We start from the raw sequence: 27317 nt of genomic DNA on the forward strand, positions 1-27317 counted from the left end.
ATTTAAATTTAAAGGCAATGTTCTCGCGTTAGCAGAGACTGCATTCACGGTAAATGCTGCATATGTCGGCTCAATCATAAATTACTTTTCAATTTCAATCCCACTATAACACAGTACTTACGCAGTACAGATTACATCTAGCCCTTAAGGATCTTTGGGATCAGTGGATCTCTGTAGATCTAGTGGATCTCTCAGTGGATATCTTACGCAGCCTGGGCCAGACCGACACTGTTGTTCTGCCTGTCAAAGATGGCATAGTATTGCCTGATGAAGACATCTCCAAGGATCCAGAGCTGCTGAGTTCCACCATTTCCAAAACCAGTCATGCAGCCGTTGGAATTCTACAGAGATAGAGAGAGGAAGAGGAAGAAAATCAGGCATATGAGGCCCTTTGCTCCTAGGATCTAAAAGAAAGGTCAAGTCTCAGATGTACAGGTGCTCTGATGAAGGAGCTTGCTCTGAAACACATCAGCATTACAGATCAGATAGGGCAGATAGGTTGTATGTATCAACATGTATTTTAGTAGACTACCTGGGAGGTCATAGGTTGTATGTAACAACATGTCTTTTAGTAGACTACCTGGGAGGTCATAGGTTATATGTAACAACATGTATTTCAGTAGACTACCTGGGAGGTCATAGGTTATATGTAACAACATGTATTTCAGTAGACTACCTGGGAGGTCATAGGTTATATGTAACAACATGTATTTCAGTAGACTACCTGGGAGGTCATAGGTTGTATGTAACAACATGTATTTCAGTAGACTACCTGGGAGGTCATAGGTTGTATGTATCAACATGTATTTTAGTAGACTACCTGGGAGGTCATAGGTTATATGTAACAACATGTATTTCAGTAGACTACCTGGGAGGTGTAGGCGGAGGCAGAGATGGTGAAGGCGTTTCCGTTGAGGGTGAAGGTCACCTCGGGCATGCTGGGAATGTTGTTGCAGTTCACGGTGGCCTAGGAGAGGAATAAAAATGTTCTAGTTTATTCTGTGGTTGATTACATTTGACATTTTAGTCATTTAGAAGACACTCTTATCCAGAGCGACTTACAGTTAGTGAGTGCATACATTGATCAAAGGGGAGGCAGTGATTGAGGGAAAAAACAACAATGAGAACAGATGTATACCCTTTTCACACAACCATGCCGCCCCAACCACAATAGGTTCAGATATTTGCTCTTCCCACTGGTTCTTTTTAACACGTTCGTTCCAACAACTAACAAGACCAGGCAGCTTAGTGCAGATTGGTTTGGCTGGGCTTGGTTCCGCTCAGTAGTGTGAAAAGCCTTATAGTTGAACATGTCTGTACCAGTCAGTGTGTGTGTGACTCACATCTCCATACTGGTCAGTGGTGGCTCCGACCCAGCTGTTCATGTTGTTGATGTCACTGGTTGGCCCGACGATCTGGGAGGTACCAGTATCTATGATAGCCTGACAGCCACCATTGCAAGCCACTGTGTTGCCGTTGATGGTAACACTGGAAGGACAAATATTAGCTGAGTTTACATGTTCTTCCTATATTTGGTTTGATGTATATTTCTTGCTGTTGGGTTTTTGTTATGAGCAAATAAACATGAACTTGCTAAGTGCACAGCAAGATTTTGTCATAGGCTTCAGACTGGAAGTAGGCATGTTCATTTTATGTACTGTTCCAATGTGTTCTGGGTAATGGCATGAAGGGATGATACATGAATATTGGTATGGATATGGACCAGGATATGGGCTCTGTGTGGACTAGTGTACCTACCTGTCCATGTTTATCTGCCAGTAGGTCTCGGAGGACAGGGGGATCCAGGTGATCTGTCCGGTGTAGTAGTTAGACTCGATGTCACCGAATGACACCACACTACCCTCTGCTGAGTTTCTATTGGAGGAGGAGAAAAGGTCAACAAGGTTGTTTAATCATCAACACATTTTGAAATGGATGTCACCTCTCCTTCAAAGACAATTAAAGCAGTTGTATAATTGTATTTAATATAAAATCACTGGTACATTCTTATTTATTAATATCACAACTAAGAGAAAATGCCACCTCCCATCCAGGTGTATTTGTACAGTTACTATGTTACCCGCTCAGGTAGACAGAGAAGAGGTTCTGGGACACCAGGCCCTGGGTCATCATGTTGTCAAAGACGGGTGTGGCCCCAGAGGCTGCCAGGTTGGGGAAAGCCAGGCCCAGGATACCGTCGGCAACCATGTTGGCCATGAAGGGAGCCTCGGTCTGACTGGCACCAAAGATCTGCTGAGTCACAGAGATACCTCCCACCTGGAAACACAGAACAGCAGGCATCAGTCACTGGGCACCATAGAAATAGAATTACTAGAATGGGTTTTCCCATTCAAGTCAGTTGTTTGGTGATGTGTGGACCGGAGGCCATATTGAGTGTTCCCAAAATAGTAATTATATTTCTTTGCTGAATCTACTGGAGTCAGTTACTAATATGCTTGGGTATTGTTTATAGCATGTGATGTTATAAAATGGGACCGTTAGGGGAGGACGGGTGCTGAGTGGAAGATTATTTGGGGGTTGTATTGTATGTAATGTACAGTATGTTGTATTTGAAAGTGTCAATAAAAAATGTATCACAATAATGTGTAGCTAGCTACATTAACATACTGAAACAGTGTCGTATGCCAGCTGTCCAGTCATGCTGCCAGTTCCGTACTGAATGGAAACAGGCTTGTTGGCCCATGAGAAGGTGCTAGACTGGGCAGGGTTGAATTCGGCATGGTTCTCTATTCAAAACATGAACATCTTCATTAAGTACACACCATGCCATTGCAAAACTGAACATTCATTTCTTCGTTGGTATTGAGCTATTTTCCACAATCCACGCTCTAAATGGGACAATACAAAAATACATTCCTCCTATTCTATTGTTTATTGTGTTGAGCGAACCCATTTATGCTGTAAATCTCAAGGTGCTCCCCTCAGCCCATAACCTCAACCCACAACCAAGTCTCCCATTCTCTGGCTAAGTACTCAATATGAAACAGTTTTTTGCAACTCTGTCACAAGAGACTACTCAGAAACAATTTGAAATATAGCTATTCCCCAATGCCAACAGTATTTTCCAGACCCCTACAATATACTCACGGCAGGCCTGGCTGGAGCAGTAGGTGGAGGGAACCCACAGGTTGGAGGAGCCAGTGTCAAAGATGACGTTGAAGGACTGAGGAGGGGTTCCAATGGAGATCACACCATAGTAGGACAACTGCAGAGAGACGTTGAAACAGAGATGTACTGTAAGTCAGGGTCAAACAAGTGAACATTTCAGAGTACTATGAAGAAACAGGCATTTGTCTAACTATGTAGCTAGTTACATGTCAAGAAGCATGGCTATATGCTCAACTCTAAGCTCATAATTAATTTGATCATGCCAGTGAGGAGTAAAGGATTAGAAGAAAAACATATATATATATATACACTTGCAAAATAAAATAAAAACGTTTTCGCTTTCTCATTATGGGGACAATTTTTATTTAAGCAATTTTAGAATAAGGCTGTAACGTCATAAATTGTGGAAAAAGTCAAGGGGTCTGAATACTTTCCGTTCCGAATGCACTGTAGACAACTCCCTTGGTCATTGACTATACAGCAAAAACAGATCTGGGATCAGTCACCAGGCTAATACAGTATATCACCATACTGGTTCTGTCTCTGCCTTACATCAGCGTCGTTGGTCATAGCCTCATCACCGGTCTGGTAGAACTTGGCCATAGGGTTGTAGGGGAACTTCAGCCTGGTCTCCTCCCATATACCCTTCTCCATCAGGGTCTCTCTGGCAGTCTTCCCCTTGATCAGAGAGATCCTGTAAACACACAATGACCTTTATTCGCCAATTACATGTACCAGGAATTTGACCTGGTGAAATGGTGTTGACAACAATAAACAGAATATGCAGACAGAAAATAAAATAAAAAAGAAGAATAGAACAGGACTGGGACTTACTTGGTATTACACTCGGAGAGGACCACTAGGGCACACAGGACAACAGCCCACTTCATCATGGTTGCTTCTGGTTCTTCTTGGACTCAGTGATTGAAGTTAGAGTAGGAGAACCCAGGCCTTATATACAGTTATCCTGTACACCAGGACCCAATCCACAGCCATATGACCATGTCATGCCCTCCTTTAACACACAATATCACGCAATCAGAGTGTCCCAAAATGGCACCCTATCCCCAATATAGTGCACTACTTTTGAACAGGGCCCATATGCCTCTAGTCAAAAGTAGTGCACTAAATAGGGAATATAGTGCCATTTGGAACACAGTTGATAACACAACTTCAGATAAGAAAAGTGTGATGTGGTTACAAATATAAAACGCCTATGTAGCAAAAGTGAATATGATTCGGAACAATGTTAATGAACAGTGTGTCATTATCTAACCTTGGGAAACAAAATATAGCTGGATACTAGTCTGTGCCACGGTAGCATCAGTTCAGCTAAACCTAGGGTATGTCAAAGTGGGGTGTGGGGGGGGAGGGGGACATTTTTTGGAAGTTTAAGCTCATTTACTGCATTTCTACACAATTGAAAAACTCTAAAATGCTATTTAGAGAACAACAACAAAAAATAATAATGACCCCAGCCATAAATTACCAGCGCAACATCTGGTTTAAAGGTCTGTGGAACGGCATTTACACCGAGTGCACAAAACATTAGGAACACCTACCTAATATAGAGTTGCCCCCTCCCCCGTCGGGGCATGCAAGTTTCAAGTTTGTGGAAGATCTTTTTTCACCATAAAATAGCATCTTTATATTAAAGGATTGCATGCATCTATCATCGCATTTGCAGACTTATGTAAGATAGGCTTCCACTCCTAATGTGATAAGTAGATTGAATAGTCATAATTTAGGCTAACAGTAAAGCTCAATCACTGTTAGCGAAACAAAGCATGCCTGAGCGCGTAGTGACAGAGTTGGCATAATCAGAGATGTTTCTTCTCCTTTCTTTGTACAGGAAAAATGTGGCCTTTTATAAACACGTGTGTGATTAGTCAAATTTAAATGATGAAAAATGCCTTCCTCAGTTGGGTTCGCCCCCCTCTAGGCCACAATTGAAGAGTTTTCTTCCCAGGCGTAATGCAAAGCATTATCGCTGGGATATGAGGTTACACCAGGGCTTGAGCCGATGTTAAAAGTGTTTACAAAAGTACAAAGCGTTAGAAATGTATCCGTATGATCACCCTGTCCATATGCTCTATTTAAGTTGTTCTAAGAGACCACTTTTTTTGGACAAGCTATGTTTTCAAAACGGTATCCTGAACAACATCCTGAAATATATGTAGATATCTTTGTTAGACGAATTACGGTTAGAGCATTGGGCCAGTAACCGAAAGCCGACAAGGAGAAAAATCTGTCGTTAACCCTAATTTGCTCAAGGGGCACCGTACTACTATGACTGACCCTCTAAAACAACATACACTGCTCAAAAAAATAAAGGGAACACTTAAACAACACAATGTAACTCCAAGTCAATCACACTTCTGTGAAATCAAACTGTCCACTTAGGAAGCAACACTGATTGACAATACATTTCACATGCTGTTGTGCAAATGGAATAGACAACAGGTGGAAATTATAGGCAATTAGCAAGACACCCCCAATAAAGGACTGGTTTTGCAGGTGGTGACCACAGACCACTTCTCAGTTCCTATGCTTCCTGGCTGATGTTTTGGTCACTTTTGAATGCTGGTGAATTCCTAGTGCTTTCACTCTACTGGTAGCATGAGACGGAGTCTACAACCCACACAAGTGGCTCAGGTAGTGCAGCTCATCCAGGATGGCACATCAATGCGAGCTGTGGCAAGAAGGTTTGCTGTGTCTGTCAGCGTAGTGTCCAGAGCATGGAGGCGCTACCAGGAGACAGGCCAGTACATCAGGAGACGTGGAGGAGGCCGTAGGAGGGCAACAACCCAGCAGCAGAACTGCTACCTCCACCTTTGTGCAAGGAGGAGCAGGAGGAGCACTGCCAGAGCCCTGCAAAATTACCTCCAGCAGGCCACAAATGTGCATGTGTCTGCTCAAACGGTCAGATACAGACTCCATGAGGGTGGTATGAGGGCCCGACGTCCATAGGTGGGGGTTGTGCTTACAGCCCAACACCGTGCAGGACGTTTGGCATTTGCCAGAGAACACCAAGATTGGCAAATTCGCCACTGGCACCCTGTGCTCTTCACAGATGAAAGCAGGTTCACACTGAGCACATGTGACAGACGTGACAGAGTCTGGAGACGCCGTGGAGAACATTCTGCTGCCTGCAACATCCTCCAGCATGACCGGTTTGGCGGTGGGTCAGTCATGGTGTGGGGTGGCATTTCTTTGGGGGGCCGCACAGCCCTCTATGTGCTCGCCAGAGGTAGCCTGACTGCCATTAGGTACCGAGATGAGATCCTCCGACCCCTTGTGAGACCATATGCTGGTGCGGTTGGACCTGGGTTCTTCCTAAAGCAAGAAAATGCTAGACCTCATGTGGCTGGAGTGTGTCAGCAGTTCCTGCAAGAGGAAGGCATTAATGCTATGGACTGGCCCGCCTGTTCCCCAGACCTGAATCCAATTGAGCACATCTGGGACATCATGTCTCGCTCCATCCACCAACGCCACGTTGCACCACAGACTGTCCAGGAGTTGGCGGATGCTTTAGTCCAGGTCTGGGAGGAGATCCCTCAGGAGACCATCCGCCACCTCATCAGGAGCATGCCCAGGTGTTGTAGGGAGGTCATACAGGCACGTGGAGGCCACACACACTACTGAGCCTCATTTTGACTTGTTTTAAGGACATTACATCAAAGTTGGATCAGCCTTTAGTGTGGTTTTCCACTCCAAATCCAGACCTCCATGGGTTGATACATTTGATTTCAATTGATAATTTTTGTGTGATTTTGTTGTCAGCACATTCAACTATGTAAAGAAAAAAGTATTTAATAAGATTATTTCATTCATTCAGATCTAGGATGTGTTATTTTAGTGTTCCCTTTATTTTTTTGAGCAGTGTATTTCACTGCACCTATCTGGGACTAAGTAATGCTGAATGTAAAAAATGGCTCAACATACCCCACTCTCCCCTAGTACTCAATGAATGGCATTGCATTATCCTTTGCTGTACCTTTTCATAATCTTATCAAAATGTCACGTTTTCATTTGGAAAGTAGATTAGCTTGCAATTGCCAAAGTTATTTGATATCAGCGTTCAACAACAACACAGCAATATATGAAGAAAAAGGTTAATGTCCCAGACGATACATACAATATTGACTGACCAAAAAGTCAACAAAAGTTTATCTACACCATTAATGAACAATTGGTCTGTAATCAGGCGTTGGTTATCAGTACATTAAACAAAATGTCTGAAGGTGTAGAGGTAGTCTCTGATAAAACATTTTAAAGATCATATTTTAACCAGTTTAAAAATGAAAATGCTTGTTTATTTTTCTAATTTAAAACAATAACATACAGATGACCTGCAGGACACAATTTGAACTCTTGAAACGATATCTACTGCTTCGGTATGGCACCCTCCACAATATACATAAAACGCTAATATAACTGGGAATATCTTTTATCTGTATGAGAAAACATTAGTAGATATATTATTTCTGGATAATAGAGTTTACAGTGCTATGTAATTAAATCATTCTGAAGTATATTGGTATACAGTATCGTAATCTGTCACAATGTCCTCTTCCCTATTGCAATAGTTTCATTATTGAGTGTCCTCTTCCTTACTGCATGAGACTGACAGGTTTTCTCTCCACTATTAGTGATGATGATGATGAAGATTAATGTGTAAGGAACAGTACAGGGCTCACTAAGATGGTTTCTAACTGACTGATTAACAAACAGCAGAATGCAGCTATGAATATATGACTTAACTATTTTCATGACTTGTTTTTTAAATCAGATTTTTCAGTATGAAAAAATGTATACACTCACTAACTGTAAGTCGCTCTGGATAAGAGCGTCTGCTAAATGACTAAAATGTAAATGTAAAAATGTTCACAATGATGTTTCTTTACCCACAACATCTGTTGAATAGAACCATTGTTGTGGCCTCATTTTACATTGATTCTCACATGTTTTAGTCAAAGGAAAGACAAGGGCATCAGGAGAGCTTTGAAGAGGCTGATTACGGCCACATTATACTCAAGTAAAACAAAGAGGTGTGGACATATACTGAACAAAAATATAAACGCAACATGTTGGTCCCATGTTTCATGAGCTGAAATCAAAGATCCCAAAAATGTGTTTAAATCCCTGTTAGTGAGCATTTGAGCATTTGTCAAGATAATCCATCCACTTGACAGGTGTGGCATATCAAGAAGTTGATTAAACAGCCTGATCATTACACAGGTGCGCCTTGTGCTGGGGACAATAAAAAGCCACTCTAAAATGTGCAGTTTTGTCAAACAACACAATGCCACAGATGTCTCAAGTTCTGAGGGAGCATACAATTGTCATGATGGCTGCAATAATGTCCACCAGAGCTGTTGCCAGAGAATTCAACGTTCATTTCTCTACAATAAGCCACCTCCAACGTCGTTTTAGAGAATTTGGCAGTACGTCCAACCGGCCTCACCACGTGTAACCACGCCAGCCCAGGACCTCCACATCCGGCTTCTTCACCAGCGGGATGTCTGAGGGGAGTGGACGCGGGGTGCTGAGGAGTATTTCTATCTGTAATAAAACCCATTTGTGGGGTAAAATTCATTCTGATTGTCTGGGCCTGGCTCCCAAGTTGCTGGGCCTATGCCCTCTCAGGCCCACTCATGGCTGCACCCTGCCTAGTCATGTGAAATCCATAGATTAGGGCCTAAAGAATTTATTCCAATTGACTGATTTCCTTATATGAACTACAAGTCAGCAAAATCTTTGAAATTGTTGCATTTATATTTTTGTTCAGTATAATATTAGACATCAAATGTTGAATGTTAGACATCAAAAGAGTTAACAATTGCTTCCAGCAGCCCATGGGCCATCAAGGTTTTATCAGGTAAAAGATAACAGAAAATGAGAACAGACTGTGGTTTCTGTATGGAAATGTTCATTATTAAAGGTGCAATCAGTAACTTTGTGGTCATAACTTTGTGCACAAACAATCAAAGCGATCCGAGCTCCATGTGAACTAAGCAGTGTCTTACCCTCGTTAAGACCCCACCCCCTTCCGCAGTCTGAGACACTCAAAGCAGAAATGAAACTACGGGTTGCACTTTTAACAATATCTTTCAAATAGCACCATCTGTTGTCTATTTCTCTTCAATAAATATTGTAATTCTGTAATAGACCATTATACAGCATCTTTATATCTGTTTGGGTCAACCGCATTAAAAAAAGAGAACAGATTTTGTTATTTTATATTTGTGAGATGTTTGATTACCCATAATTATTTTCTCTGACATTCAGACAGTTTGTCTGTAGTGCAAGTGTGTCCATCTCCGGTCTTGGATCGCCCCAGTGTGGCCAACTCTGGTCTTGGAGCGCACCAGTGTGGACATCTCTGGTCTTGGAGCGCCCCAGTGTGGCCATCTCTGGTCATGGAGCTCCCCAGTGTGGCCAACTCTGGTCTTGGAGCGCCCCAGTGTGGCCATCTCCGGTCTTGGAGCGCCCCAGTGTGGCCATCTCCGGTCTTGGAGCGCCCCAGTGTGGCCAACTCTGGTCTTGGAGCGCCGCAGTGTGGCCATCTCCGGTCTTGGAGCGCCCCAGTGTGGCCATCTCCGGTCTTGGAGCGCCCCAGTGTGGAAATCTCCGGTCTTGGAGTGCCCCAGTGTGGCCATCTCCGGTCTTGGAGCGCCCCAGTGTGGCCATCTCCGGTGTTGGAGTGCCCCAGTGTGGCCATCTCTGGTCTTGGAGCGCCCCAGTGTGGCCATCTCTGGTCTTGGAGCGCCCCAGTGTGGCCATCTCTGGTCTTGGAGCGCCCTAGTGTGGCCATCTCTGGTCTTGGAGCGCCCCAGTGTGGCCATCTCTGGTCTTGGAGCGCCCCAGTGTGGCCATCTCTGGTCTTGGAGCGCCCCAGTGTGGCCATCTTTGGTCTTGGAGCGCCCCAGTGTGGCCATCTCCGGTCTTGGAGTTTCCCAGTGTGGCCATCTCCGGTCTTGGAGCGCCCCAGTGTGGCCATCTCCGGTCTTGGAGCGCCCCAGTGTGGCCATCTCTGGTCTTGGAGCGCCCCAGTGTGGCCATCTCTGGTCTTGGAGCGCCCCAGTGTGGCCAACTCTGGTCTTGGAGCGCCCCAGTGTGGCCATCTCCGGTCTTGGAGCGCCCCAGTGTGGCCATCTCTGGTCTTGGAGCGCCCCAGTGTGTCCAACTCTGGTCTTGGAGCACCCCAGTGTGGCCATCTCCGGTCTTGGAGCGCCCCAGTGTGGCCATCTCTGGTCTTGGAACACCCCAGTGTGGCCATCTCCGGTCTTGGAGCGCCCCAGTGTGGCCAACTCCGGTCTTGGAGCGCCCCAGTGTGGCCAACTCTGGTCTTGGAGCGCCCCAGTGTGGCCATCTCCGGTCTTGGAGCGCCCCAGTGTGGCCATCTCTGGTCTTGGAGCGCCCCAGTGTGGCCATCTCTGGTCTTGGAGCGCCCCAGTGTGGCCATCTCCGGTCTTGGAGCGCCCCAGTGTGGCCAACTCCAGTCTTGGAGCGCTCCAGTGTGGACATCTCTGGTCTTGGAGTGCCCCAGTGTGGCCAACTCCGGTCTTGGAGCGCTCCAGTGTGGACAACTATGGTCTTGGAGTGCCCCAATGTGGACAACTCTGGTCTTGGAGCGCCCCAGTGTGTTCAAACTTTGGTCCTAACCCAGCTTTAACACACACTACTCATGCTGGGCTGGAACAAGTACCTAGTACGACACACTGTTGCAGGATCATCATTGAAACATTAGGGGGTGTCACATTTAGATGCACAATACTACACACTCTGACTTACTTCACTTTAGTAGTTGTATGAGTTGATCCGCCCATTAAACACCACACACATCTTCAGACACAACTATTTACAATCTGTCTCTCAGGAGAAGACCACTCACTATAAGGATCCAGACAAGCAACAGTTATCCATAAAGCTGTAGTCAGAGAGACTGTGGATGATGGGTTGTCTCATGGTCACCGGGGTGCTCCTTGTGACTCTACTGTTCCATCCTCCAGCTGCTCAGAGTAAGTTTACCATCTATGTTTAGTAAGTTTACCATCTATGTTTAGTAAGTTTACCATCTATGTTTAGTAAGTTTACCATCTATGTTTAGTAAGTTTACCATCAATGTTTAGTAAGTTTACCATCAATGTTTAGTAAGTTTACCATCTATGTTTAGTAAGTTTACCATCTACAGTATGTTTATACAAATATGTCAGCTGTATCGGAGATGAGCAAATGTAACAATTCAGTGGATCAAAAAAGTTGACATACTGCTTTGTTTTTTGAATGTGTTGTTACTACCATCTTTATTAGTTACATTTCTAATGATGTTATATGATATTATAGTGTGTCGTTGAATTTTGCAATAATACTTCGCATTTTCCGTAATACTGACTGTTGATTTCAATTAGATTTGTTGACTTTGTTGACATCACATGCGTTAAATATATTCTCTCAATTATCGGTATATGAATATGTTGTGTATATTTGCTGTTATTGGTATATTTGTTCCTGTCATACTGTCATTACCACAGTGGAGAGCCCAGATACAGATAGTGCAGATCTGGAGGCCGTGAGGTTCGGAGAGTTTTGCCTGAAAATCTCTGATGATTCCCACTGGACAACCCCTGAACCAGAGCCCAGGCAAACAGTTGCCAACAAGGAGGCAGCTGAGAGCACACAACTGCCAATGTCTTCACCATCGGATGACAAGGAAGGTGGGTCACTCTAGCTTTGAGACTTATAACAAGATATCTTCATCCATAGAGCACAAGACCTCATACCAATAGTATAGATTAGAGGTTACACACATTCAATCCATCGCATCCTACTTTAATAACAGCTTTTAGTCATGTATTTTGCAAACTCAACTCTTCCCTCTCAATTGCCTGTCAGTTCCCCATCACTTGAAGCTGAGGTCATGGGTACGCTATTTTAGACTATAGGTTCATGTAAATCAGATCAACATGCTGAATTGTGATAGAGTTGTGAGTCAACAATAACACGTCATATGTAGTCGCATCACAAATAGAGGTTTATCAATGACCGATTGACTTTGTCAAGGCTTCTCACCAGACAGTGGTGAACTGGGGTCGGTAGAGAGGGAAGGGTGTCTCTGCAAGACAAGGGTCACTCCCTAGCTTTAAGACATCACAAGTCATCTTCATCCATACATCACAATATAATACAGATTAGAGAACAGAATAAGTCCATCACATCCTGCTTTAATATCTTTTATCAGATATAAACTCCACTCTTCAACCGGCTGTCAATTCTTCATCAGTCGTGGCAAACATCATGGGTAAGCTACATATATCAGCCTATAGACCTATGTCAGTCAGTTCAACAAGCTGAATGTATACAGTCTTGGAAAAAAGGGTTCCAAAAGGGTTCTTTGGCTGGCCCCATAGTAGAACCCTTTTGGGGTAAGTTTACCATCTATGTTTAGTAAGTTGACCATCTATGTTTAGTAAGTTGACCATCTATGTTTAGTAAGTTTACCATCTATGTTTAGTAAGTTTACCATCTATGTTTAGTAAGTTTACCATCTATGTTTAGTAAGTTTACCATCTATGTTTAGTAAGTTTACCCTCTATGTTTAGTAAGTTTACCATCTATGTTTAGTAAGTTTACCATCTATGTTTAGTAAGTTTACCATCAATGTTTAGTAAGTTTACCATCTATGTTTAGTAAGTTTACAATCTATGTTTAGTAAGTTTACCATCTACAGTATGTTTATACAAATATGTCAGCTGTATTGGAGCTGAGCAAATGTTACAATTCAGTGGATCAAAAAAGTTGACATACTGCTTTGTTTTTCGAATGTTTTGTTAATACCAACTTTATTTGTATATAGCACAGGAGGCTGCTGAGGGTAGGATGGCTGATGACAATGGCTGGAAAGGACAATGCTGTTTAATTATTTACGCAAGAAGAATCCCCGTACAACTCATCAGGAAATATATAATGACCAGTTCTGCCTGCCCTGTGAGGGGAGTCATGTAAGTATAGTATTAAACACACACACACACACACACACACACACACACACACACACTCACACACACACACAAACACACACATACACGCACACACACACACACACACACACACACACACACACACACACACACACACACACACACACACACACATACACACACACACACGCACACACACACATACACATACAAACAGCACCACACTACACATGCACACACACACAATACACACAGGGATGTTTACTCGGATATTGTCTGCTCTCTTCCAGCTTGGACACAATAAAGAGCTACCGCCTCTAGGCTGACTCTTCATTGTTTGTAATCAAGCCTACTCCTGTTGTGTTGTCTGCAAACTTGATGATTGAGTTGGAGGCATGCTTGGCCACGCAGTCATGGGTGAACAAGGAGTACAGGAGGGGGCTGAGCACGCACCCTTGTGGGGCCCCAGTGTTGAGGATCAGCGAAGTGGAGATGTTGTTTCCTACCTTCACCACCTGGGGGCGGCCTGTCAGGAAAGTTCAGGACCCAGTTGCACAGTGCGGGGTTCAGATCTCTTAATATGGAGACAATCTCTTTATTTGTTGTTACGTTATAATGAAGAAAAAAGGTTAGGTTAACACAACAAACCTCACTGGTATCGTCCCATTTGATATAATCCACTTCAGTCACCCCCCAACCCATAAGTACCGCTTTGATTGTGAAGCTGCTTAGAAGACTCCAGAAAGGAAAATAGATTGTTGATGATTTGATATGTCCCTTCTATCAATAATAAGGCGTTGCTGGTATCTCTGTGTCCACAGTATGCCCTTCCCCTATTGGATGTGCTCGCTCAGTAAGTGCTGTAACCCAATCAGAAGCTGTCTTACTCCATGGTGATGAGCAGAGTGTAACTCAGAGGTGTTACTCAGTTTTTTCCTATAATGCCTTTGTTAATGTAGATAAAGGACCTGAGTCATGTTAGGAGCTCTGGTTTTCCTGTTTCTGAACACACCAGCCTTGGTTTAGATGTGTGAGCGCAATGTTAGGGTGTTGTTCAGAAAGAGGCTTTGGTTTGGTGTTCAGTTCACAGATTCTACTACTGCTTTCATGTCTTCTGGCCACCATCACCTGCCAAAAAGCGAACTCCTCAGTAGATGATTCTGAATGTGAGACTTGTTTCAAATGCAGGTACTGTACTAAACCCTCCATACTCCAGAGCCCCAAGGCATTTAGTGACCCCTTTGGCTGTTGACAAAGTTTGTAGTGCATACTGATATTCAGCCAGCAGTAGCAACAGGATGTCGGACAACACCCATTCTTCCTTTCACTTCCTCACCCCACTGTGCACGCAGACATTCTGAATTGTTGCATTATAAGCTGAAATGAAATATTCCATGTTTAAGTTCTGACTTATAGACGGGTTGGTTGTTTAGCAACACAACCGACATGTGTGCAACAATGGGGCAAAACAGCTGGGCTTGGCTTAGGTTGTTGACAACATGTAAACTATATTTCGTCTCCAATGTTTATTAAAAACAAAGTTGCACTTTATTTTACAAATACATTGTTACACTTATTGGTTAGCTAGCTAGCTAAAACATTTTTGCCATATTAGCAAAGACGTGACATCAGTCAAGAACAAGATCAAATTGGTTGAAATGAGGCACTTCCGATTCCCCACATGGCAGCTTCTTGTCATTGTTGCTAGCCATCTGACCATCCAGAATCCTAACACACAGCCTTTCGCCCTTTGAAGCGCTGGCATCGTTTCCGTGACTTTGTCAGCTAACCTGTCTATAGCACAGGAGGCTGCTGAGGGGAGGACGGCTCATAACAATGGCTGGAACGGAGCAAATGGAATGGTATCAAACACCTGGAAATCATGTGTTTGATATACTGTATTTGATACCATTCTCCTGATACCGCTCCAGCCAATACCACGAGCCCGTCCTCCCCAATTAAGGGACCACCAACCTCCTGTGGTCTATAGTATGTCAGAAAAATTATAGAAAAATTACAGATTGTCTCTTTATACAGATGGAAATGGTCCTGAAGAATGCTGTTTCAAGTATTACACAAGAAAAATCCACGGACAATTCATCAGGGAATATGAAATGACCAGATCTGACTGCCCTAAGAGGGGAGTCATGTAAGTATAGTATTACACCTACACACTGCCACACACACACATACACACACACACACACACACACACACACACACACACACACACACACACACACACACACACACACACACACAATACACACAGGGATGTTTACTCGGACATTGTCTGCTCTCTTCCAGCTTGGTCACAAAAAAGAGCTACCGCTTCTGTGCCAATCCAGATGATCCTTCGATTGAGAAGATCATGAAGTCCATCGATGACAGGAAATTCCAGTAACCACTTCCTGGAAGAAAGCTGAAGTCTAAACATGTCAACTCCTGCTCCTATTTCATTTTCAGCTCTGTGTTAAGTAACTGTTTTACATGTAGTGACAAAAAGTGTCAAATGATATGCTAGCAATCATGATGATCATTTAGTATATGTATAACACATGTATCAGATGTAATGATCATGTTATGTATCATGTTGTGTATCACTCAACAAAAGGGTTTACCAAGGAACACTTCCAAAAGGACTAATTTGAGTCAGAATGGAGTTGGAGCACTCCACAAAAAAGGCAGAGATTAATTTCTAATTTGGATGAGTACAGGTGACTGACGTTTCAATGTCAAGTTGACGTCTTCCTCAGAGTGACCTGACAATTGCACTTTACTCCTATGTATAGCCTAGTGGCTTACTGATACACATCAATGGAAAAATTAAAATAAGGTCAATGGAAAATTCAAGGTAAATGGCAAATAATAATACTATAAATCTGGCGTCTTCTTTTTGGCAAATAGGTCATATATATACATTGGGTGTATTTGAGTGTTTGTGAAAGGGGCGGCGCTGAGACCATAAAAATCAAGGCAACTACATTAGAAAAACCCTAACCTTGAATCATGTTATTTTTATTTGTACTTTGTTGTGTCTCAGTAGGTCACTATGCTATGAATAGGAGTTAAGTGCAATTGTCAGGTCACTCTGAGGAAGACGTCAGCATTGTTGAGTTCTCCAAATATTTTCTGCCTCTAATTAGTCGTTTTGGAAGTTTTTCTTGGTAAGCCTTTTTGTTGGAATTTCGTCATTGTTGTCAAGCGCTCCCTTTATGTGTTTGCTGTAGCGCGGACGCCTACCTGATCTCTTATCTATACATTATCCCTTTTTTATTATAAGCTTTGTTATTTTCTTCTCTCACAAACATTTAGCATGTATGAACAATACTGCATGTACTGGCCTTCTTTTTTTTGGAACTTAATAAATCATACCACTTTTATAGGCTCGTTTTTTATACAGTATTCCATGTTCAATTTGACGGACACAGACGTCTAAGTTATCTTAGATCTCTTTTTCATGTTTGTATCAACCATAGTATGTCATCTGAAGTATCTGTGAAATTCTGTCGTGTTTAGTTAGGTCGTACCACACAGATAAAGAAAAGAAACCCACGTGTAACCACGCCAGCCCAGGACCTCCACATCTGGCTTCTTCACCAGCGGGATTTCTGAAGGGAGTGGATATAGAGAAACTTATATTTTTGCAGTGGTCTCTTAATTTTCTCCTGAGCTGTATATAGCCTCGCTATTGTTATTTGTATTTCTTTTGTATTTTTTTGTTTGGTATTCTTAAAACTGCATTGTTGGTTAAGGGCTTGTAAGTTAGCATTTCACTGTAGGGTCTACACCTGTTGTATTCGGTGCATGTGACAAATAACAATTGATTGATTTGCATGAGTAGGTGTGTCCAAACTTTTGACTGGTACTGTATATATAAAAATATATATATATATAAATGCACTTGTCTTTTCCTACTAGCACTGACTTTGCTGATAACTACTTCATTGAGGGAAAATGTACTTGCTACGACTGATATGTGGTTGTCTCACCTAGCTATCTTAAGATGCATTAACTGTAAGTGGCTCTGGATAAGAGCGTCTGCTAAATGACTAAAATGTAAATGTATGTATTGTAGTTGTTAAAATATCACCCATGTTTTTTCTTCATAGGGAGGTCAGTACTACGACGTTCTGCACAGCGTTCTGGGAGCATACACCTGCTATAGGCCAGACGTGGGCTACGTAAGTATTAGTACACACACTCATGATCCTACTTCATGTCATCAGCTCACACACACACACACACAAACACACACAGTGGGGAGAACAAGTATTTGATACACTGCCGATTTTGCAGGTTTTCCTACTTACAAAGCATGTAGAGGTCTGTAATTTTTATCAAAAAATCCAGAAAATTACATTGTGTGATTTTTTAAGTAATTCATTTGCATTTTACTGCATGACATAAGTATTTGATACATCAGAAAAGCAGAACTTAATATTTGGTACAGAAACCTTTGTTTGCAATTACAGAGATCATACGTTTCCTGTAGGTCTTGACTAGGTTTGCACACACTGCAGCAGGGATTTTGGCCCACTCCTCCATACAGACCTTCTCCAGATCCTTCAGGTTTCGGGGCTGTCGCTGGGCAATACGGACTTTCAGCTCCCTCCAAAGATTTTCTATTGGGTTCAGGTCTGGAGACTGGCTAGGCCACTCCAGGACCTTGAGATGCTTCTTACGGAGCCACTCCTTAGTTGCCCTGGCTGTGTGTTTCGGGTCGTTGTCATGCTGGAAGACCCAGCCACGACCATCTTCAATGCTCTTACTGAGGGAAGGAGGTTGTTGGCCAAGATCTTGCGATACATGGCCCTATCCATCCTCCCCTCAATACAGTGCAGTCGTCCTGTCCCCTTTGCAGAAAAGCATCCCCAAAGAATGATGTTTCCACCTCCATGCTTCACGGTTGGGATGTTGTTCTTGGGGTTGGACTCATCCTTCTTCTTCCTCCAAACACGGCGAGTGGAGTTTAGACCAAAAAGCTCTATTTTTGTCTCATCAGACCACATGACCTTCTCCCATTCCTCCTCTGGATCATCCAGATGGTCATTGGCAAACTTCAGACGGGCCTGGACATGCGCTGGCTTGAGCAGGGGGACCTTGCGTGTGCTGCAGGATTTTAATCCATGACGGCGTAGTGTGTTATTAATGGTTTTCTTTGAGACTGTGGTCCCAGCTCTCTTCAGGTCATTGACCAGGTCCTGCCGTGTAGTTCTGGGCTGATCCTTCACCTTCCTCATGATCATTGATGCCCCACGAGGTGAGATCTTGCATGGAGCCCCAGACCGAGGGTGATTGACCGTCATCTTGAACTTCTTCCATTTTCTAATAATTGCGCCAACAGTTGTTGCCTTCTCACCAAGCTGCTTGCCTATTGTCCTGTAGCCCATCCCAGCCTTGTGCAGGTCTACAATTTTATCCCTGATGTCCTTACACAGCTCTCTGGTCTTGGCCATTGTGGAGAGGTTGGAGTCTGTTTGATTGAGTGTGTGGACAGGTGTCTTTTATACAGGTAACGAGTTCAAACAGGTGCAGTTAATACAGGTAATGAGTGGAGAACAGGAGGGCTTCTTAAAGAAAAACTAACAGGTCTGTGAGAGCCGGAATTCTTACCGGTTGGTAGGTGATCAAATACTTATGTCATGCAATAAAATGCAAATTAATTACTTAAAATTCATACAATGTGATTTTCTGGATTTTTGTTTTAGTTTCCGTCTCTCACAGTTTAAGTGTACCTATGATAAAAATTACAGACCTCTACATGCTTTGTAAGTAGGAAAACCTGCCAAATCGGCAGTGTATCAAATACTTGTTCTCCCCACTTTACATGTTCCTACTTCATATCATCAGCTCACACACACACACCTTATGAATTCCTCGTCGTCTTTGTGTGCATGCATAGTGTATCAGTGATAATGGCCCTGAGTTGTATATTGGTGCTTTTCTTTGGAAGCACGAGGGTCCTTACGGCCAAATGATGACGGCTTTATCAGAAACCATTGCTTCTCTCCGTCCTATGGTGTAAGGAGATCGAAAAGCATTGGACCTTAGGCTATTTTCTGGACTGGCTCTGGGTCATACGTTAGCCTAAGGGCTTGTCCCAAATGGTGCCCTATTCCCTATAAAGTGCACTAGTTTTAACTAGAGCCAATTGGGTACTGGTCAAAAGTTGTGCACTATCTAGGGAATAAATTGTCATTTGGGACAGATACTAGCTCTGCTCTATGGAAACAGCCAGTAAGTGTAGTGTGGGAGAGCCGAGCTGCAGGTCTCCATAGAGAGGGAGAGCCGAGCTGCAGGTCTCCATAGAGAGGGAGAGCTAAGCAGCAGGTCTCCATAGAGAGGGAGAGCTAAGCAGCAGGTCTCCATAGAGAGGGAGAGCTAAGCAGCAGGTCTCCATAGAGAGGGAGAGCTAAGCAGCAGGTCTCCATAGAGAGGGAGAGCTAAGAAGCAGGTCTCCATAGAGAGGGAGAGCCGAGCTGCAGGTCTCCATAGAGAGGGAGAGCCGAGCTGCAGGTCTCCATAGAGGGGAAGAGCCGAGCTGCAGGTCTCCATAGAGGGGGAGAGCTGAGCTGCAGGTCTCCATAGAGAGGGAGAGCTAAGCAGCAGGTCTCCATAGAGGGGGAGAGCCGAGCTGCAGGTCTCCATAGAGGGGGAGAGCCGAGCTGCAGGTCTCCATAGAGAGGGAGATCCGAGCTGCAGGTCTACATAGAGGGGGAGAGCCGAGCTGCAGGCCTCCATCACTCCATCAGGATGACTCATACCTCTGATACATTTGACCACCCCACCTGGCACTTTCACTGGTCTGTGGGTGTTTGTGTGGGTGTGTGTGGGTGTTTGTGTGTGTGTGTGGGTGGGTGTTTGTGTGCTTACATCTGTGTATTCCAATGCAGCACTGACCTAGACGGTTCTCTCTTTTGATTCCATCACTCATCAATACGTCATCATGCTCTTTGAACCTTGAACCCAGTAGAACTATTGCATTACTAAGGTCAACTTTCGGCTTGTTTGTTTATTGGCTCTGAGTTTGATTTTAAATGAGTTTCCAGTATGTGGTTAAGTCCTCTAGTGTCAGTGTGCTCTGATAGAGATGTGATCATGTACTGTGGCTTTCACAACTGCACAACACCACAGCCGTGCTGAGAAAAAGCCCACAGTGTGCTTTACAGAGAAATGTCACAGTACTGACATACAGTTGATCAACGTGGCTACGGTACTGTAGCAGGCGTCAACGTGGCTACGGTACTGTAGCAGGCGTCAACGTGGCTACGGTACTGTAGCAGGCGTCAACGTGGCTACGGCACTGTAGCAGGCGTCAATGTGGCTACGGTACTGTAGCAGGCGTCAATGTGGCCGCTTGTAACATAGTCACCATCACTACTTCCATAGTTAACGTCAGTCTCTGTGTGTTCAGGTGCAGGGTATGTCGTTCATCGCGGCGGTGCTGATCCTCAACCTGGACACGGCAGACGCCTTCATAGCTTTCGCCAACCTGCTGAACAAGCCCTGTCAGATGGCCTTCTTCAGAGTGGACCACAGCCTTGTGAGTACAGTGCAGACAGACAGACAGACAGACAGACAGACAGACAGACAGACAGACAGACAGACAGACAGACAGACAGACAGACAGACAGACAGACAGACAGACAGACAGACAGACAGACAGACAGACAGACAGTTTTTGGTGTTTGTGCTGGGCTGGAATAAAAGCCTGCACATCCTGTTAGCGGTGATTTGCACAATACACCACTGCACTCATAGCACTTAGCACCCTGTTCACAACTGTAACCATGTGTTACTACATCATCTGACTGATAGTGTTATAGTGGTGTGAGGACTATGTGGTCTATATATCTGACTGATAGTGTTATAGTGGTGTGAGGACTATGTGGTCTATATATCTGACTGATAGTGTTATAGTGGTGTGAGGACTATGTGGTCTATATATCTGACTGATAGTGTTATAGTGGTGTGAGGACTATGTGGTCTATATATCTGACTGATAGTGTTATAGTGGTGTGAGGACTATGTGGTCTATATATCTGACTGATAGTGTTATAGTGGTGTGAGGACTATGTGGTCTATATATCTGACTGATAGTGTTATAGTGGTGTGAGGACTATGTGGTCTATATATCTGACTGATAGTGTTATAGTGGTGTCAGGACTATGTGGTCTATATATCTGACTGATAGTGTTATAGTGGTGTGAGGACTATGTGGTCTATATATCTGACTGATAGTGTTATAGTGGTGTGAGGACTATGTGGTCTATATATCTGACTGATAGTGTTATAGTGGTGTGAGGACTATGTGGTCTATATATCTGACTGATAGTGTTATAGTGGTGTGAGGACTATGTGGTCTATATATCTGACTGATAGTGTTATAGTGGTGTCAGGACTATGTGGTCTATATATCTGACTGATAGTGTTATAGTGGTGTGAGGACTATGTGGTCTATATATCTGACGGATAGTGTTATAGTGGTGTGAGGACTATGTGGTCTATATATCTGACTGATAGTGTTATAGTGGTGTGAGGACTATGTGGTCTATATATCTGACTGATAGTGTTATAGTGGTGTGAGGACTATGTGGTCTATATATCTGACTGATAGTGTTATAGTGGTGTGAGGACTATGTGGTCTATATATCTGACTGATAGTGTTATAGTGGTGTGAGGACTATGTGGTCTATATATCTGACTGATAGTGTTATAGTGGTGTCAGGACTATGTGGTCTATATATCTGACTGATAGTGTTATAGTGGTGTGAGGACTATGTGGTCTATATATCTGACTGATGGTGTTATAGTGGTGTGAGGACTATGTGGTCTATATATCTGACTGATAGTGTTATAGTGGTGTGAGGACTATGTGGTCTATATATCTGACTGATAGTGTTATAGTGGTGTGAGGACTATGTGGTCTATATATCTGACTGATAGTGTTATAGTGGTGTGAGGACTATGTGGTCTATATATCTGACTGATAGTGTTATAGTGGTGTGAGGACTATGTGGTCTATATATCTGACTGATAGTGTTATAGTGGTGTGAGGACTATGTGGTCTATATATCTGACTCAGATGTTTCTTCTCTCTCTCCTCAGATGTTGACGTACTTTGCGGCTTTTGAAGTGTTCTTTGAAGAAAACCTACCTAAGCTGTTTGCACATTTCAAGGAAAACAACTTAACCCCCGATATTTATTTAATCGACTGGTGAGACCCCGTCTCTCTCTTTCTCTCTCTCTCTCAATTGTTTTTGTCAAGTAACTAATGGGTGTAGACTAAATGAAGTAAAAGATTAGGTACCATTTACGAATGTGAAAAACGACATGATTAAAATATTGGCACTTTGTAGGTGCTTTTTTCTGTGGCCTTTTTACTCTTTAGATTGTGTTACTGTGTACTGAGAAGACAGGATGTGTAAGTGGGTTGTGTAGATGATCAGCTCGACCCCTACTCTCACCACAGCGCTGTGATGAGAGACCTTTTTTCACACATCAGTTATTTATACACTGATGGAGAGATGAGGGGAGATGGAAGTCATGATAGCAGCCCTGCACCTCAGAAATATCATAAGCTAGTGGCCCGTATACAAACTAAAGTGTCCCAGGAAAAGACAGTTGCAGTTAGTTTGGGAGTTTGCTGATTTATGGACCTTGTCTGTTCAAATGTCTTTGTCCTGATTGTGTGTCTCAGAGCAGACTATGGCTCTTTGGTAATGTTTTTCAAATGACTGGGTGCTTATCTGCGAATGCTTGGTTTGTTTGTCTCTGTGGACTACTCACTTCCATGAATGTGTGTGTTTGTCTCTGTGGACTACTCACGTCTATGAATGTGTGTGAAAATAACGGCAGGTGTCTGTGTAATCTCCCAAACATTTGGCTCCTTTGTACCTCAATGTTGCAATATGGAAAGGTATATCCAAATGAAGATTTTTTTTGTGTGTGTGTGTCTCTCTCCACTCTCTCTCTCTCGCTTTCTTCATCTCTCTCTCTCGCTTTCTCCATCTCTCTCTCGCTTTCTCCATCTCTCTCCCGCTTTCTCCATCTCTCTCTAGCTTTCTCCATCTCTCTCTCTCTTTCTCCATCTCTCTCGCTTTCTCCATCTCTCTCTCTCTCTCTCTTGCTTTCTCCATCTCTCTCTCTCTCTCTTGTTTTCTCCATCTCTCTCTCTCTCGCTTTCTCCATCTCTCTCTCGCGCTTTCTCATCTCTCTCGCTTTCTCCATCTCTCTCTCTCTCGCTTTCTCCATCTCTCTCTCGCGCTTTCTCATCTCTCTCGCTTTCTCCATCTCTCTCTCTCTCGCTTTCTCCATCTCTCTCTCTCGCTTTCTCCATCTCTCTCTCTCGCTTTCTCCATCTCTCTCTCTCTCTTTCTCCATCTCTCTCGCTTTCTCCATCTCTCTCGCTTTCTCCATCTCTCTCTCTCGCTTTCTCCATCTCTCTCTCTCTCGCTTTCTCCATCTCGCTCTCTCTCGCTTTCTCCATCTCTCTCTCTCTCGCTTTCTCCATCTCTCTCTCGCTTTCTCCATCTCTCTCTCGTGTTCTCCATCTCTCTCTCTCGCGTTCTCCATCTCTCTCTCTCGCGTTCTCCATCTCTCTCTCTCGCTTTCTCCATCTCTCTCTCTCGCTTTCTCCATCTCTCTCTCGCTTTCTCCATCTCTCTCTCTCGCGTTCTCCATCTCTCTCTCTCGCGTTCTCCATCTCTCTCTCTCTCGCTTTCTCCATCTCTCTCTCTCTCGCTTTCTCCATCTCTCTCGCTTTCTCCATCTCTCTCTCTCTCACTTTCTCCATCTCTCTCTCTCGCTTTCTCCATCTCTCTCTCTCGCTCTCTCTCACATCTCTGTAGGATCTTCACCCTGTACAGTAAGTCACTGCCGTTGGACCTGGCGTGTCGGGTGTGGGATGTGTTCTGTCGTGACGGAGACGAGTTCCTATTCCGGGTGGCCCTTGGCATCCTGCGCCTGTACGAGGACGTGTTGACCCGCATGGACTTCATCCACAACGCCCAGTTCCTCACCCGCCTGCCCGACCACATCCCCCCCGATCAGCTCTTCTCGCACATCCACGGCGTCCACATGACCAGCAAGAACAGGAAATGGGCACAGGTGAGATGACACAGACTGTTTGGATGTAACAGGTCCCCTAAAGTCAACTGACATCACTTTTGGAAAACAGACATTCTTCAGTTAGGGGTAAACAGAGTTGGCCTCAGTGGTTTTTCAACTTAAGTGTCAAGGCTCAAGTGATGGAACTACTAGCATCTTGGCCTGGTCCTTCATGTGTAAAGTATAGGTATAGAACTCCAATGATGCTGATGCTATGTTGCATACCATGGTCCCTTGTTTCTCCTCAGGTTCTTCAGGCCTTACAGAAGGAGCAGGAGTGGATCAGTCCAGTCCTAAAGCGCTGAGTACAACGGTCATCCAGGAGCAAAACAACAGACACTAGCTCATTCTCCAACCCAGTACTCTACCTGACCCTATGAAACACTGGACCCTAGCCCAGGACAGGCTGTCTGTGAGAGCTGCCCTCCCGGCCCCCAGACACATACCCTCCCTGGGACGGACCTACCCCAGGCTCAGAGCACTCTGGGCTGGGGACAACCAGCCACTGTGGTCCCCCTAGACGTGGGTCATGGAGCAGAGACCCTGGAGGTCTGGAACAGCACACATGCTGTGCCCCTGTCCCAGAATTAAAGCAGGCAGAAAGATGCTCTCGAATGCACTGTATACTCCCACCTGTCTATAGCAGGGATACTAGTTACCCAACTGGACCTCCTCTCTCTCTCCTCTTTTTGTCTTTATCACTTTCCCACTCTTTTCTCTCTCTCGCGCTCTCTTCTACCCCTCTCTCACTCTATGCTACCTCTCTCCTCTACCTCTCTCTCTCTCCTACCTCTTCTACCTCTCTCTCTCTCTCTCTCCTACCTCTTCTACCTCTCTCTCTCTCTCTCTCTCTCTCTCTCTCTTCTACCTCTCTCTCTCTCTTCTACCTCTCTCTCTTCTACCTCTCTCTCTCTCTCTCTTCTCTCTCTCTCTCTTCTACCTCTCTCTATCTCCCACCTCTCTCTCTATCTCCCACCTCTCTCTCTCTCTCTCTCTCTCTTCTACCTCTATCTCTACTCCAAGACTCCGTTGTCATTGGTCATTCCTGCAAGTCAGCTGCGATTTTTATCATTAGCCTTTTTTGTTTTGTTTGGACTGATGTGGTTTCGATGTCTTTTAAATTTGTTTGCCGTATCTTAGTTGGTTCCCTTTGTTTGTTATTTGTCTCTGTACCATTCCATGAAGGAAAGGCTCCCAAGGAGAAGACGTGGGCGTTTGTTGATTTGGGGAGAATGGTTCATCGACTTGAAAGGAGGGCGTAGTCAATGAATTTGTATTCTTATGAAGATTCAACTGAAATGCAACAGATGTAGTTTTTGTGTGTAGTGCCATTAAAGGTTCACTTTTTAAAGAAATGTTTGACAAAGAGGAAATAAGCTGCCTGAAAAAGGAATGAAGTGATATTTAATGTCTAATACATACCCTAAAGTGGTTTAAACTGGAACAGCTCAGGTAGATTAGGAGAATCGATATACTACAGTATATCGGCTGCCTCTTTTTTCCTGTTTTCTGCACAGTTCATTTTTCATCGTAATGAATTTCTGTTGTCTTAGTTTCTAATTTAAGTGTCATCTCTTAATATGGAGACAATCTCTTTATTTGTCATTACGTTATAATGAAGAAAAAAGGTTAGGTTAATAAAACAAACCTCACTGGTATCGTCCCATTTGATATAATCCACTTCAGTCACCCCCCAACCCATAAGTACCGGTTTGATTGTGAAGCTGCTTAGAAGACTCCAGAAAGGAAAAGAGATTGTTGATGATTTGATATGTCCCTTCTATCAATAATAAGGCGTTGCTGGTATCTCTGTGTCCACAGTATGCCCTTCCCCTATTGGATGTGCTCACTCAGTAAGTGCTGTAACCCAATCAGAAGCTGTCTTACTCCATGGTGATGAGCAGAGTGTAACTCAGAGGTGTTACTCTGTTTTTTCCTATAATGCCTTTGTTAATGTAGATAAAGGACCTGAGTCATGTTAGGAGCTCTGGTTTTCCTGTTTCTGAACACACCAGCCTTGGTTTAGATGTGTGAGCTCAATGTTAGGGTGTCGTTCAGAAAGAGGCTTTGGTTTGGTGTTCAGTTCACAGATTCTACTACTGCTTTCATGTCTTCTGGCCACCATCACCTGCCAAAAAGCGAACTCCTCAGTAGATGATTCTGAATGTGAGACTTGTTTCAAATGCAGGTACTGTACTAAACCCTCCATACTCCAGAGCCCCAAGGCATTTAGTGACCCCTTTGGCTGTTGACACAGTTTGTAGTGCATACTGATATTCAGCCAGCAGTAGCAACAGGATGTCTGACAATACCCCCTCGTCGTTTCACCTCCTCACCCCACTGTGCACGCAGACATTCTGATCACTGTATGAAGATCTCTTCACCTTCCCCCTGATCTGCCTATGTGGTGAACACCGCAGTACTGCAATAAAGCAATGAAGGTATGATATGTTATCTGATTTCCTTTAAGCTTTGTTTTGCATTGTCAGTTTGACTGTCTCCTTGTTTTTATATATGACCCTTTTTGGTTGTGGAGAACTGGAGTGGGACATGGGTGGGACGGCAGCAGGGTGAAAACTGGAACTGCATCTCACTTGAAGTGTACACTGAGGAACCAAACATTTGGAACACCTTCCTAATATTGAATTGCACCCCCATTGCCCTCCAGAACAGCCTCAATTCGTGTGTTCCAAAAGTGCGACATACCCAGCAGTGTTGCAGTTCTTGACACAAAGCGGTGCGCCTGGCACCTACTACCATACCCCGTTCAAAGGCACTTAAATATTTTGTCTTGCCCATTCACCCTCTGAATGGCACACATACATAATCCACGTCTCAATTGTCTCAAGGCTTAAAAATCCCTCTTTAACCCGTCTCCTCCCGTTCATCTACACTGATTGAAGTGGATTTAACAAGTGACATCAATAAAAGATCATAGCTTTCACCTGGTCAGTCTGTCATGGAACGAGCAGGTGTTCTTAATGTTTATATACTCAGTGTTTAGCTTCAGTTTTATTAAATACAATATCTGTACATATTCAACTTGATGAACAGTATGATGCCCCTTTATTTGTTCAATGTTTAACATGTTT

General features: G+C 43.9%; 2 protein-coding genes and 1 long non-coding RNA gene across 3 annotated transcripts; 2 read left to right on the forward strand and 1 right to left on the reverse strand.

Moving 5' to 3' along the window:
- Positions 1-203: 203 nt before the first annotated feature.
- On the reverse strand, positions 204-4022 carry LOC311133090 (pepsin A-like; the record flags this gene model as incomplete). Its single annotated transcript, XM_084166525.1, has 9 exons — positions 204-341; positions 869-967; positions 1344-1488; positions 1759-1875; positions 2081-2277; positions 2629-2747; positions 3109-3226; positions 3682-3823; positions 3964-4022. The coding sequence occupies 9 exons, from the start codon at positions 4020-4022 to the stop codon at positions 204-206; spliced, it is 1134 nt and encodes a 377-aa protein (XP_084022651.1).
- Positions 4023-11027: 7005 nt separating this feature from the next.
- Positions 11028-12434, forward strand: LOC311131679. Its single transcript, XR_014613445.1, has 3 exons — positions 11028-11153; positions 11667-11849; positions 12374-12434. It is a non-coding gene; the product is annotated as an uncharacterized lncRNA (long non-coding RNA).
- Positions 12435-14294: 1860 nt separating this feature from the next.
- LOC311132608 (TBC1 domain family member 14-like) lies at positions 14295-24990 on the forward strand (the record flags this gene model as incomplete). Its single annotated transcript, XM_084165857.1, has 6 exons — positions 14295-14300; positions 17225-17296; positions 20530-20658; positions 22224-22333; positions 23967-24225; positions 24474-24990. 6 exons carry the CDS (start codon positions 14295-14297, stop codon positions 24528-24530), a joined length of 633 nt encoding a protein of 210 aa, XP_084021983.1. The 3' UTR covers positions 24531-24990.
- Positions 24991-27317: the final 2327 nt, after the last annotated feature.

Source organism: Coregonus lavaretus (genome assembly GCF_964263955.1).
Source record: "Coregonus lavaretus genome assembly, chromosome: 7".
Lineage (NCBI taxonomy): Eukaryota > Metazoa > Chordata > Actinopteri > Salmoniformes > Salmonidae > Coregonus > Coregonus lavaretus.